The 13,481-nt window shown below is 42.0% G+C and overlaps 2 protein-coding genes across 2 annotated transcripts; both read right to left on the reverse strand.

Moving 5' to 3' along the window:
• Positions 1-5,523: 5,523 nt before the first annotated feature.
• On the reverse strand, positions 5,524-7,545 carry LOC308133485 (C-reactive protein-like). The gene is made up of 5 exons (XM_080500869.1): positions 7,451-7,545; positions 7,226-7,280; positions 6,585-6,687; positions 6,199-6,493; positions 5,524-6,090 (listed from the first exon to the last, which is right to left on the reverse strand). Exons 2-5 carry the CDS (start codon positions 7,278-7,280, stop codon positions 5,869-5,871), a joined length of 675 nt encoding a protein of 224 aa, XP_080356995.1. The 5' UTR covers positions 7,451-7,545; the 3' UTR covers positions 5,524-5,868.
• A 2,875-nt stretch (positions 7,546-10,420) lies between these two features.
• Positions 10,421-11,772, reverse strand: LOC308133816 (C-reactive protein-like; the record flags this gene model as incomplete). Its single annotated transcript, XM_080501328.1, has 4 exons — positions 10,421-10,642; positions 10,751-11,045; positions 11,137-11,239; positions 11,718-11,772. 4 exons carry the CDS (start codon positions 11,770-11,772, stop codon positions 10,421-10,423), a joined length of 675 nt encoding a protein of 224 aa, XP_080357454.1.
• Positions 11,773-13,481: the final 1,709 nt, after the last annotated feature.

The raw sequence follows: 13,481 nt of genomic DNA on the forward strand, positions 1-13,481 counted from the left end.
CAGAGCCTATGCCCGAACCAGCAGGAGATGAGGTTGCAAACCCGGACAGGTTCCCTCACCTTCAACTCTGTATCCCCTACCATTTTTTTTTTTTTTTTTTTTACCATTTTTTAATACTTCAAAAGGCTAATAAGACAAATACTGTCCTTAAAGATGATATTCAACGGCTCTCCACAGAACTGGAGAAGAAGGGCGCCATGTTGTCTAGCTCCATGGAGTTAGCCGTGGACCAGTCCAAGCGTCTGACAAGGGGTTCGGACCGTGTCAGTCTGGTGCACTACTGTCATGCATGTGTGCTCATCTGTTTGTGTGAATGACAATAATGGAGAGAGAGTGCTATGCGGTGATGAATGAACGGAGCGATGTTGCGTTGCTCGAACCAACCGCCAACAGCAGCGCCAATCTAATCCAGAGAAGGTAAAAAAAAAAGAAAGAAAAGAAAAACCTTGTTTTGGGATGAAATTTCATGAGGCTGCCTCCTACGTCTTCCGTAAAACGGCTCCATTTAGACCAAATACCATTAACAAAAGATAAATCATGGTTGATATTGTGTTTGCAACTATTTAACGTTGTTACTCATTGACTTTGACAACATTATGCATTTACTGGATTATTTTTTTTATTTTTAAACGTTTGTCTTTTGAAGTTGCTGTCACTTGACGTCACCCAGAAAGATTAGCTGTCACTATTGTGGCAACTAATGCAGATCCTGAAACAATAAATAATTAACTACTATCAGATCCCTTGAGTTACTTTACTGCACAACATCTCTTGCTCTGATAACCCTGAATTCGGTTTCAGTTTGTTGTTTTGTCCATGGAGAGCAATGCTGCTCAGACTCTTTGGCAGCACAAACCATATCCTCAGTTGGTTGTTGAGCTTCCTCTCCAAGATCTAAACAGTTGAACTTGGGATCACATAGACTTTGGACATGCAAAATCAAAAAAAGCTTGCCCCTCTTTACATGTCTTTGCAGGAATCGCATTTTTGATCTCAAATTCAATTTATTTTGTTTCCTGTGACAATCATTGTTTCTATGGAAAAGGTGGAATAAACACCTCATGTTTGACACCAGTTGATGATTGAATTTTAATTTGTAGATGATTCTGTAGTCACAGGATCTTTATCCAGACTCTACTAACATATGTTTTTGCATCACAGATAACAATGTAAACCCAACAATGACAGGAATTACTCTTTTTTTTTATTTTATTTTATTGTTTTAATAAAAAAAAAAGACATTTTTAAATACATTACAGTCATTCCAATGTGCTTTTACAGAGAAAATAGAAAAACCCAACAGATCCACATGAGCAAGCAGGTTTGTTTGCGACTGTGGAAAGGAACCACCCCCCCCCCCCCCCAACAGGGAGAAACCTTTGCAGAAACCAGACTCAGAGGTGCCGGCATTCTGCGGACCGGTTGGGGTGAAAGGATAGAGGAGAGGATAGGATAGGAAAGACAGAGATAGACTTGGTGGGAAGATACATACAATACCCTTGTGAGTGCTACATAAAAAAAAATAAAAAATTCCACTCTCGCCCTCCGCGGGCGGTCACCTGATTTTCTATTCCAAACTCGGGTCCTCTACCAGAGGCCTGGGAGCTTGAGGGTCCTACGCAGTATCTTTGCTGTTCCAAGTACTGCACTTTTCTGGACTGAGATGTCCGAGGTTGTTCCAGAGATCTGCTGTAGCCACTCCTCCAGTTTGGGGGTTGCTGCCCCGAGTGCTCCGATTACCACAGGCACTACTGTCACCTTCACCTCCAAAGCCCTCTCCAGCTCCTCTCTGAGCCCTTGGTATTTCTCAAGTTTCTCATGTTCCTTCTTTCTGATGTTACCATCGCTTGGTATTGCTACATCCACCACCACGGCTTTCCTCTGCCCTTTATCAAACACCACAATGTCTGGTTGGTTCGCCATTACCATCCTGTCTGTCTGTATCTGGAAGTCCCACAGGATCTTTGCTCAGTCATTCTCCACCACCTTTGGGGGTGTCTCCCACTGTGACCTTGGGGTTTCCAGCCCATACTCCGCACAGATGTTTCGGTACACTATGCCAGCCACTTGGTTATGGCGTTCCATGTATGCTTTCCCAGCCAGCATCTTGCACCCTGCAGTTATGTGCTGGATTGTCTCAGGTGCCTCTTTGCACAGTCTACACCGTGGGTCTGGTCTGGTGTGGTAGATCGGGGCTTCTGTCGCTCTGGTGCTCAGAGCCTGCTCCTGTGCAGCCAGGATGAGGGCCTCTGTGCTGTCCTGTAGGCCAGCCCTCTCTAGCCATTGGTAGGACTTCTTGAGATCAGCCACTTCAGTTAAGTTCCGGTGGTACATCCCATGTAGGGGCTTGTCCTCCCATGATGGTCCCTCTTCCAGCACCTCCTCATCTCGCCATTGTCTGAGACTTCCGTTGAGTATGTCATCTGTTGGAGCCCTGTCCTTGATGTACGTATGGAGCTTGGATGTTCCATCCTCGATAGTGGCTCTCACGCTCACTAGTCCTCGGCCTCCTTCCTTACGGCTAGCATACAGTCTCAAGGTGCTGGATTTGGAATGAAACCCACCATTCATGGTGAGGAGCTTTCGTGTTTTAACATGTGTGGTCTGTATCTCTTCCTTTGGCCACCTTATTATACCCGCAGGGTATCTGATCACTGGCAGGGTGTAGCTGTTTATTGCCCTGGACTTGTTCTTGCCATTGAGCTGGCTTCTTAGGACTTGTCTCACTTGCTGGAGGTATTTGGCCGTTGCCGCTTTCCTTGTTGCCTGTTCAAGGTTGCCATTTGCCTGTGGTATTCCCAGGTACTTGTATCTGTCCTCAATGTCTGCTATTGTTCCTTCTGGGAGTGAGACCCCTTCAGTGTGGACTACCTTGCCTCGCTTTGTCACCATCCTACTACATTTCTCAAGCCAGAATGACATCCCAATGTCATTGCTGTAGATCCTGGTGGTGTGGATCAGGGAGTCTATGTCCCGTTCGCTCTTGGCGTACAGCTTGATGTCATCCATGTAGAGGAGGTGACTGATCGTGGCCCCGTTCCTGAGGCGGTATCCATAGCCAGTCTTGTTGATTATTTGGCTTAGGGGGTTCAGACCTATGCAGAACAGCAGTGGGGACAGAGCATCACCTTGGTATATGCCACATTTGATGGACACTTGTGCAAGTGGCTTACCATTGGCCTCAAGGGTGGTTTTACACAACCTCATCGAGTTTGCAACAAACGCTCTTAGAGCCCTGTTGATGTTGTACAGCTCCAAGCATTCAGTGATCCATGTGTGTGGCGTTGAGTCGTAGGCTTTCTTGTAATCAATCCAGGCAGTGCACAGGTTGGTATAATGGGATCTGCAGTCTTGGGCGACTGTTCTGTCAACTAGGAGCTGGTGTTTGGCTCCTCTGGTATCTCTACCAATGCCCTTCTGTGCTTTGCTCATGTATTGATCCATGTGCCCGCTTATCTTAGCCGCGAGGATGTCTGACATGAGCTTCCATGTTGTGGAGAGACAGGTTATTGGCCGATAGTTGGATGGGACTGCACCTTTGGTGGGATCCTTCAGGATCAGGATTGTTCGCCCTTCGGCTAGCCATTCTGGGTGAGTCCCATCTCTGAGCAGCTGGTTCATTTGTGCTCATGGAGGCGCTCATGGAGGCGCTCATGGAGAGCTATGAGTTTCTTTAGCCAGTAGGCCTGGATCATGTCAGGGTCTGGTGCTGTCCAGTTTTTCATACCTGAGACTCTTTCTTGGATGTCTGCCGCTGTGATGGTAGCTGGATTCTGTTCAGGGATGTTGCTGTGCTCCTCTCTCAGAGACACCAGCCATTGAGCACTGATGTTATGTGTTGCCTCCTTTTCCCATATGCTCTTCCAGTACCTTTCGGTTTCCAGCCTTGGTGGGTCTGCTCTGCTGTTATTACCCTGCCACCGAGCGTACACTTTCACAGGTTGCGTTGCGAACAGCCTGTTCATTCGCCTGACTTCATTGTCTTTCGTGTACCTCTTTAGGCGGCTGGCCAAGCCTTGGAGCCTTTGTTTGGCAATTTTGAGTGCTTAAGGTATGGGCATCTGGGTGTACCTCTTGGGTAACGGTCTTTTCATTGCACCTCTCTGGGCCTCTGTCAGTTGACTCACTTCTCTCCGTGCTGCCTTGATGTTAGCCTCCAACCGTCTTTTCCATGGTGGGTATTGTTTCTCATGGCTCCCATGGTTGCTCTTATAGCCAAGCATCTCTAGGATCACTGCTGCTGAAGTGTATATCAACTCATTGGTTTCAATGATTGTTGTGGTAGGGATCGCTCTAACTGTTGCATTCACAGTTTCCAGGAGACTTTCTGAAGGTACTCCACTTAGCCGTTGCAATCGGTGTCGGGGTTGCCTTGTGTTCATTCTCGCCATGATCTTATCATACCAGAGGAGCCAAACACCAGCTCCAGGCCAGAGGGGCCCACAAGAGAAGGATAAAGGGCGCAGAGCCCCAGGCCCCGACCCGAGCCGCCAAGCCGGGACCGGCCAGTGCAGCGCCCCCAGGCCATGCGGGCAGGGAGCCCCCCCCGATCCCGGCAGTGCAGCCCGCCGCACCCCCGCGGGCCATCCCCACCACCACCCCCCCAACCCCGGCGGCACAGAGAGGGCTCCAGCCGCCGAGCCCCAGACCAGCCCCCCCCCAGACCAGGAAGAGCGACGGCACTGCCAGGCCCGGCCGGAGGACAGGAATTACTCTGAGGGTTGTTTTGTTTCTCACAGTGAAAGATTGAACAATCGCTTTATAAAACATGCCAGGTTAAAAACTGAGGTTCACAAAAAAATACAAAAAAACATCGACACTGTCATTTTTACAGAACATGGGTAAAAACATTTAGAACACAGAGAATCTTGATTTCACTGTTTATAGACGGGCGTCTTGGTATTTGCTGGTAGCATTAAAACGGTACATCTTCTCAGGTGAGGATTGTATACCAAACAGAGAAAACACTAACAAGAAAATAAATGCACTGAATGCAAGTTAAATTAAATGTGGCTGTATTTTTCTGAAGTAATGGCTCACCTGGACATGTTTGGAAAAAACAACAATGGGTGTTGTTATAATGCATCATTCTTGTTTGCAGTCAGTGTTTTTGCACTTGTGTCTGTGAATGAACTCACTGTCTGTGTTTAAATTCCAGCATTTGGTAAATATGTTGTGTGATGAATTCTAGCAGTCAGTTTAAACAAACCAAATTGTGAATTACACAGTTTATAATGAGTCGTGATGTTGGAGCTGTTGATGCTGATTCCTTGAACTGATTTCCACCCCCCTTTTCCAGTTGAAGAAAAACAAAACAAGCACACAGATCCACAGCTTTGATAAAAAGGTTTTATAAGCTTTTGAAGGCCAACAGCTGGAAAACTGCTTCCTGTTGTGGCTTTATGCTCTATGACATAGAAGTCTTCCCTGTACAAGCAGTGAAATATGGAAATAATCCTTTGGGGAAAAAAGGGTTGATGATGAAAAATAGATCACATGAAAAAAAAGAAAACAAAACACACCTCTTGTCGGCAATGTTATTTGTTTTAATCAACTTTTTTTGATACATATGATGAACAGCTGATTCAAGTTCACGCGGTTGAATATTATAAAAGCGCTGCAAATTATACAGTTATAAAGCAAGCAAAATTAAGGTTTTTGATTTTTACAGAGTGAAAATTGTTGTAAATAGAGTAAATAGAAAAAGATTCTTTGTATGATTTCAAGATGGGACAAAAAAAGGCCTAAACCAAAATTTCATCCTTGGATAAGCAGGGAATAAACATAATTTACTGACATTTGACAACTTCTCATCAGTGGAAAGCCAGAGAATTAAAAGCACAATGAGATTTTCCAAGACACTGACGGTTAGTAGTGACATGATGTGGTTTTTTCCTCCACCAGCACCTTGTCTGTGATCACGTAGTCCAGCGCCCTCCAGTTCAGAGCATTGCCTGGAGTGAAGTTGAGGTTATCAACATATCTCTGAATCTCACAGGAAGAAAGCACGTAGTCCCACATGTTGACGTCTGACATCATCCCAACAAAAGCCTGTTTGCTATCAAAGCCTCCGCCGTGAGAATCCTGCTCCTGTGGGGGAACGGGGAGGGACACAAAACAGTTTGTACATTGATCATGAACTTTTGTATCAGCAGGAACTGGTGACAGACAAGACAGTGTGAGGCAATGAAACCATACCTGTCCAAGTAGGATTATTGAATTCCCTCTAATGTTTGTGGTGGGGCCAGATTTGCGAATGGAAGGGTTTCCATTAAACCATATCTGCACCAGTCCAGTTGCTGAGCTCCATGTGGTACAGATGGAGTGCCACATGTTTGGCTTGTAGTCCCATCCTCTGAATTCAGACTTCTGATCCAGGACGTGAGCCTCCATCTCCTGATTTGCTTCATCCCAGAATATCAGGAAGCCATTAGATGTCTGGCTCGTAGCCAATGAGAACAGGACGTGGTTTCTTTTAAGGTCCATGAACGATCTGGGAGTATGACACGTTGACTTAGGATGACATAGGTGACAGTCAAGAGATTTACGTGAGCTTGTTGTCTCTCAACATTGGGTTACGCTACCTGTGGCAGACAGTCACAGCACTGAATTGTTGATCGGTTGTAGTCAGCTTCACACGAGCTCTGTTGTTTTGCACCGGGAATGTGAACATTTTACCTAAAAGATCTGAAAAAGAATATTATTTTTAGTCAAAATAACAGAATTATTGGAGTTAGAATTAGTAATAGCATGTGAAAAGGTACCTAGTCAGTGAAACAGTTGTTTTTGCATTATAGCAAAAAGGTTTTAAATATATAGGAGGGTGATTTTAGCTCCCAGATAGCGTGCTTCGAAAAGGTCTCCCCTTGTTTATGCTTAAAATTTAAATATGTAATGTAGTATTTTAATTTGTATTGAAATCACATTTATTCTAAAATAGATGGGAAAATAACTAACACAAGAATTGATGTATAAAAGTGGTTTCAACATCTAGAAATACTCTTGCATGTGAAGCCACGTCACTCCTCTGAAGAAAAACAAACTGAAGATAAAACAATGTCAGCAGAAATCATGACATTCTGATTAACCTTCTCACCGGTTTGATTGTTGCTTTTCACAGTGTTAATACTCAAAGACGTTTAATAAAATACAACAATGTGTTTTGTTAAAAAATCTTTATAAGATATTGCTGACTATGACCGGGTGAATTAAAACACACACATACCTTCGACACTTGCAGCTCTTGCTGCCACCATAGCCAGAACAATGAGCAGCTTCATCTGTTAGAAAAAGGAAAATCACGGTAAGTAAGATTTTATCAGACAAATTTCCCCATGTTGGGTTGCTGCTAATACACACAGTCGACAAGCGGAAGAGATCAACTTGATCTGAGTAGCTATGATAATGAAAATAAGTTTGTAATCTAGTAATTAAATTAAAATCTCCTCACCTTGACATCAGAATCAGGACAGTGTGTGCAGGGCTGAGTTGTTGGTTGGTCTTTTGGAGTCACTTCTTTCCAAGTTATGCATATGAGTGTGTGTGTGTATGTCCCTGTGTTTGCTTCCTTTAACTGGTTCTTCTTTTTTTTGTTGCAACACACACAGCCTTCATATGAACTATATGTTGATGAATCAACAGAATCCAATGAAAGTCAATCCTTATTTTTATTGACTATGTTACTGATGCCTCAGTACCACAATGAGTGAACTGTCCATGAATAGTCCATCTAAATCTCTAATATTTTGTTTTCCACACTGTCCTGTACATACAAATAAAATAAAAAAACCTCTTTTTTATTTGCACCATATGAGCAGGTGCAGATCTTGTTCCTGAAGTTGGTTCAGATTCTATCAGAAACTGTGGCTCAGTCCAATTCGGAATACCACGTTTATAAAAGATCTGTTGACACCATCAGACATCATACTTGTCATTAATTATGCTTTGTTTGCCATCTTCAGCTCTCTATGTGTCTTGTATCATTTCCTTTTCCCTTACACCCATTTTAAAGAATATCTTAGAAGCAAACAAGAACATTTTCTTTTTGGATTCATCTGATTTTTCTGGACTCATTAAATCGGACTTGAGGGTGCAGAGCCTATGCCCGAACCAGCAGGAGATGAGGTTGCAAACCCGGACAGGTTCCCTCACCTTCAACTCTGTATCCCCTACCATTTTTTTTTTTTTTTTTTTTTTACCATTTTTTAATACTTCAAAAGGCTAATAAGACAATTACTGTCCTTAAAGATGATTTTCAACGGCTCTCCAGAGAACTGGAGAAGAAGGGCGCCATGTTGTCTAGCTCCATGGAGTTAGCCGTGGACCAGTCCAAGCGTCTGACAAGGGGTTCGGACCGTGTCAGTCTGGTGCACTACTGTCATGCATGTGTGCTCATCTGTTTGTGTGAATGACAATAATGGAGAGAGAGTGCTATGCGGTGATGAATGAACGGAGCGATGTTGCGTTGCTCGAACCAACCGCCAACAGCAGCGCCAATCTAATCCAGAGAAGGTAAAAAAAAAGAAAGAAAAGAAAAACCTTGTTTTGGGATGAAATTTCATGAGGCTGCCTCCTACGTCTTCCGTAAAACGGCTCCATTTAGACCAAATACCATTAACAAAAGATAAATCATGGTTGATATTGTGTTTGCAACTATTTAACGTTGTTACTCATTGACTTTGACAACATTATGCATTTACTGGATTATTTTCTTTCTTTTTAAACGTTTGTCTTTTGAAGTTGCTGTCACTTGACGTCACCCAGAAAGATTAGCTGTCACTATTGTGGCAACTAATGCAGATCCTGAAACAATAAATAATTAACTACTATCAGATCCCTTGAGTTACTTTACTGCACAACATCTCTTGCTCTGATAACCCTGAATTCGGTTTCAGTTTGTTGTTTTGTCCATGGAGAGCAATGCTGCTCAGACTCTTTGGCAGCACAAACCATATCCTCAGTTGGTTGTTGAGCTTCCTCTCCAAGATCTAAACAGTTGAACTTGGGATCACATAGACTTTGGACATGCAAAATCAAAAAAAGCTTGCCCTCCTTTACATGTCTTTGCAGGAATCGCATTTTTGATCTCAAATTCAATTTATTTTGTTTCCTGTTACAATCATTGTTTCTATGGAAAAGGTGGAATAAACACCTCATGTTTGACACCAGTTGATGATTGAATTTTAATTTGTAGATGATTCTGTAGTCACAGGAGCTTCATCCAGACTCTACTAACTTACGTTTGTGCATCACAGATAACAATGTAGACCCAACAATGACAGGAATTACTCTGAGGGTTGTTTTGTTTCTCACAGTGAAAGATTGAACAATCGCTTTATAAAACATGCCAGGTTAAAAACTGAGGGTCACAAAAAATACAAACAAACATCGATACTGTCATTTTTACAGAACATAGTTAAAAAACATTTAGAACACAGAGAATCTTGATTTCACTGTTTATAGACGGGCATCTTGATATTTGCTGGTAGCATTAAAACACTCAGTACATCTTCTCAGGTGAGGATTGTATATCAAACAGAGAAAACACTAACAAGAAGATAAATGCACTGAATGCAAGTTAAATTAAATGTGGCTGTATTTTTCTGAATAAATGGCTCACCTGGACATGTTTGGAGAAAACAACAGTGGATGTTGTTATAATGCATCATTCTTGTTTGCAGTCAATGTTTTTGCACTTGTGTCTGTGAATGAACTCACTGTCTGTGTTTAAATTCCAGCATTTGGTAAATATGTTGTGTGATGAATTCTAGCAGTCGGTTTAAACAAACCAAATTGTGAATTACACAGTTTATGATGAGTCGTGATGTTGGAGCTGTTGATGCTGATTCCTTGAACGGATTTCCACCCCCCTTTTCCAGTTGAAGAAAAACAAAACAAGCACACAGATCCACAGCTTTGATAATAAGGTTTTATAAGCTTTTGAAAGCCAATGGCTAGAAAACTGCTTCCTGTTGAGGCTTTATGCTCTATGACATAGAAGTCTTCCCTGTACAAGCAGTGAAATATGGAAATAATCCTTTGGGGAAAAAAGGGTTGATGATGAAAAGTAGATTACATGAAAAAAAGGAAACAAAACACACCTCTTGTCTGCAATGTTACTTGTTTTAATCAACTACTGATTCAAGTTCACGCGGTTGAATATTATAAAAGCGCTGAAAATTATACAGTTATAAAGCAAGCAAAATTAAGGTTTATGATTTTTATAGAGTGAAAAATGTTGTAAATAGAGTTCATAGAAAAAGATCATTTATATGATTTTAAGATGGGAAAAAAAGGCCTAAACCGAAATTTCATCCTTGGATAAGCAGGGAATAAAGATAATTTACTGACATTGACAACTTCTCGTCAGTGGAAAGCCAAAGAATTCAAAGCACAATGAGATTTTCCAAGACACTGACGGTTAGTAGTGACATGATGTTGTTATTTCCTCCACCAGCACCTTGTCTGTGATCACGTAGTCCAGCGCCCTCCAGTTCAGAGCATTGCCTGGAGTGAAGTTGAGGTTATCAACATATCTCTGAATCTCACAGGAAGAAAGCACGTGGTCCCACATGTTGACGTCTGACATCATCCCAACAAAAGCCTGTTTGCTATCAAAGCCTCCGCCGTGAGAATCCTGCTCCTGTGGGGGAACGGGGAGGGACACAAAACAGTTTGTATATTGATCATGAACTTTTGTATCAGCAGGAACTGGTGACAGACAAGACGGTGTGAGGCAATGAAACCATGCCTGTCCAAGTAGGATTACAGTATTCCCACTAATGTTTGTGGTGGGGCCAGATAAGCGAATGGAAGGGAATCCATTAAACCACATCTGCACCAGTCCAGTTGCTGAGCTCCATGTGGTACAGATGGAGTGCCACATGTTTGGCTTGTAGTCCCATCCTCTGAATTCAGACTTCTGATCCAGGACGTGAGCCTCCATCTCCTGATTTGCTTCATCCCAGAATATCAGGAAGCCATTAGATGTCTGGCTCGTAGCCAATGAGAACAGGACGTGGTCTCTTTTCAGGTCTGTGAACGATCTGGGAGTATGACACGTTGACTTAGGATGACATAGGTGACAGTCAAGAGATTTACGTGAGCTTGTTGTGTCTCAACATTGGGTTACACTACCTGTGGCAGACAGTCACAGCACTGAATTCTTGATTGGTTGTAGTCAGCTTCACACGAGCAATGTTGTTTTGTACCGGGAATGTGAACATTTTACCTAAAAGATCTGAAAAAGAATATTATTTTTAATCAAAATAACAGAATTATTGGAGTTAGAATTAGTAATAACATGTGAAAAGGTACCTAGTCAGTGAAACAGTTGTTTTTGCATTATAGCTAAAAGGTTTTAAATATATAGGAGGGTGATTTTAGCTCCCAGATAGCGTGCTTCGAAAAGGTCTCCCCTTGTTTATGCTTAAAATTTAAATATGTAATGTAGTATTTTAATTTGTATTGAAATCACATTTATTCTAAAATAGATGGGAAAATAACTAACACAAGAATCGATGTATAAAAGTGGTTTCAACATCTAGAAATACTCTTGCATGTGAAGCCACGTCACTCCTCTGAAGAAAAACAAACTGAAGATACAAAAATATCAGCAGAAATTATGACATTCTGATTAACCTTCTCACACAACAATGTGTTTAGTTAACAAATCTTTAAAAGATATTGCATGACTATGAATTAAAACACACGCATACCTTCAACACTTGCAGCTCTTGCTGCCACCATAGCCAGAACAATGAGCAGCTTCATCTGTTAGAAAAAGGAAAATCATGGTAAGTAAGATTTTATCAGACAAATTTCACCATGTTGGGTTGCTGCTAATACACACAGTCGACAAGCGGAAGAGATCAACTAGATCTGAGTGGCAATGATAATGAAAATAAGCTTGTAATCTAGTAATCAAGTTAAAATGTCCTCACCTTGACATCAGAATCAGGACAGTGTGTGCAGGGCTGAGTTGTTGGGTGGTCTTATGTAGTCACTTCTTTCCAAGTTATGCATATGTGTGGGTGTGTGTATGTCTCTATGTTTGCTTCCTTTGACCGGTTTAACGAGGTTATTGGGTTTTTTTGTTGCAACACATACAGCCTTCACATGCACTCTCTGTTGATGAATCAACAGAACCATTAAAAGCCCTTGTTCCTGATGTTGGTTCAGATTCTATCAGAAAATGTGGCTCAGTCCAGTTCGGATTACCCCGTTTATAAAAGATCTGTTGATGCCATCAGATGTCATACTTGTCATGGTTGATGCTTTTTTTTCCATCTTCGGCTCTCTATTTGTCTTGTATAATTTCGTCCTTTTCTTTTAAATGTTATTATTATAACGTCTATCTTCACTCCACCCTGTTTTCACTGCTGCTCTGCCTACTCGGTTTGTTTAATATCGAGGTGTCACAACTCTTCTTGTGTTTCTTTGTCCTTGTTCATGAAGGTGAAGCATGTTCTATCTCCTGGACACCATTAAGTCACCTTAAGTTTAAGCCTTAAGTTTTGTTTAAAAGATTTCCTGAGCTGAAAAACTCAGTCCTCCTGACAGCAGCACAAATGATGTCTGACCACAAGTGACATTAGTATCCACCTGGATGCATTGTACAAGTGAAGACTGGCTTGCTGTCTATTTCATGTTTTAGTTTATCTGTTTTGTCGCTACTTCTCATTATCATTAGTTCAAGGATTTCACAAAAAGCACTGATAACATAGAGAATTTAAAAAATCTTCCTCCAGATGACTGACGTAACTTACACTGAACTTAATCAATTATCAGACTGACCCACATGAGGCTGACAGCTCAGCTGTTATATCACAAAAACAAACTATTCAGATATGTGCACACTAACAGGAGAAGTCAGAAAGTACATTTACACTATGTTCACGGCAGCCAAGTGTCAAAAGTGGAAAGTGCAGCTGTAATCTGGAGGCTCCAAGGTGCGCTACGGTTCATCCCGTGGTCCATCACGGACACAAACGCGTTTCCTCAGGAGTTGTGACGTTCCGGTGCGGTCAATCACGTCTCTCGCGTTCAGAGGAAGGCGTGGCACGTTTTTGACATTCTGTCATGGCTTTCTACAGATTAAACTGGATATTTTTAAGCACATTTATGCCCCAAGGGCAGTGTTGCCAGATTGGGCTGGTGATTAAAATTCAGGCTGCTTTTGTCCACATTTGGTGAGTTTTTAATATTGTGCAAACATCTCTCTCTCTCTCTCTCTCTCTCTCTCTCTCTGCAGAGACCCAGCAGAGGTCTGAAAAGAAGCTATACAGACTTTGAACAAACTCTCTCACAGAAAGAGGTTTTCTGATCCATTTCTTTAAAAAAAATTAAATAAGGTGAACTCAGTCAGACAGTGGCAGTACATATTGTGTTACTTGAAGTACTTTTGGATTATCTGCTAAGGCTTGTTTTGAGAGACATACTCTCTTAACATAATAAGATCCATTTATGTAATTATGTCAAAT

This window comes from Blennius ocellaris, assembly GCF_963422515.1.
Source record: "Blennius ocellaris genome assembly, chromosome: 8".
In the NCBI taxonomy this organism is placed as follows: domain Eukaryota; kingdom Metazoa; phylum Chordata; class Actinopteri; order Blenniiformes; family Blenniidae; genus Blennius; species Blennius ocellaris.

Excerpts from the sequence above, each read along its gene's own strand:
- LOC308133485 (XM_080500869.1), bottom strand. The coding sequence starts at position 7,280 with ATGAAGCTGCTCATTGTTCTGGCTATGGTGGCAGCAAGAGCTGCAAGT. Across the intron at positions 6,688-7,225 it reads AAGAGCTGCAAGTGTCGAAG|ATCTTTTAGGTAAAATGTTC; the intron begins GTATGTGTGTGT and ends ATTCTTTTTCAG. Across the intron at positions 6,494-6,584 it reads GCTGTGACTGTCTGCCACAG|ATCGTTCATGGACCTTAAAA; the intron begins GTAGCGTAACCC and ends TCATACTCCCAG.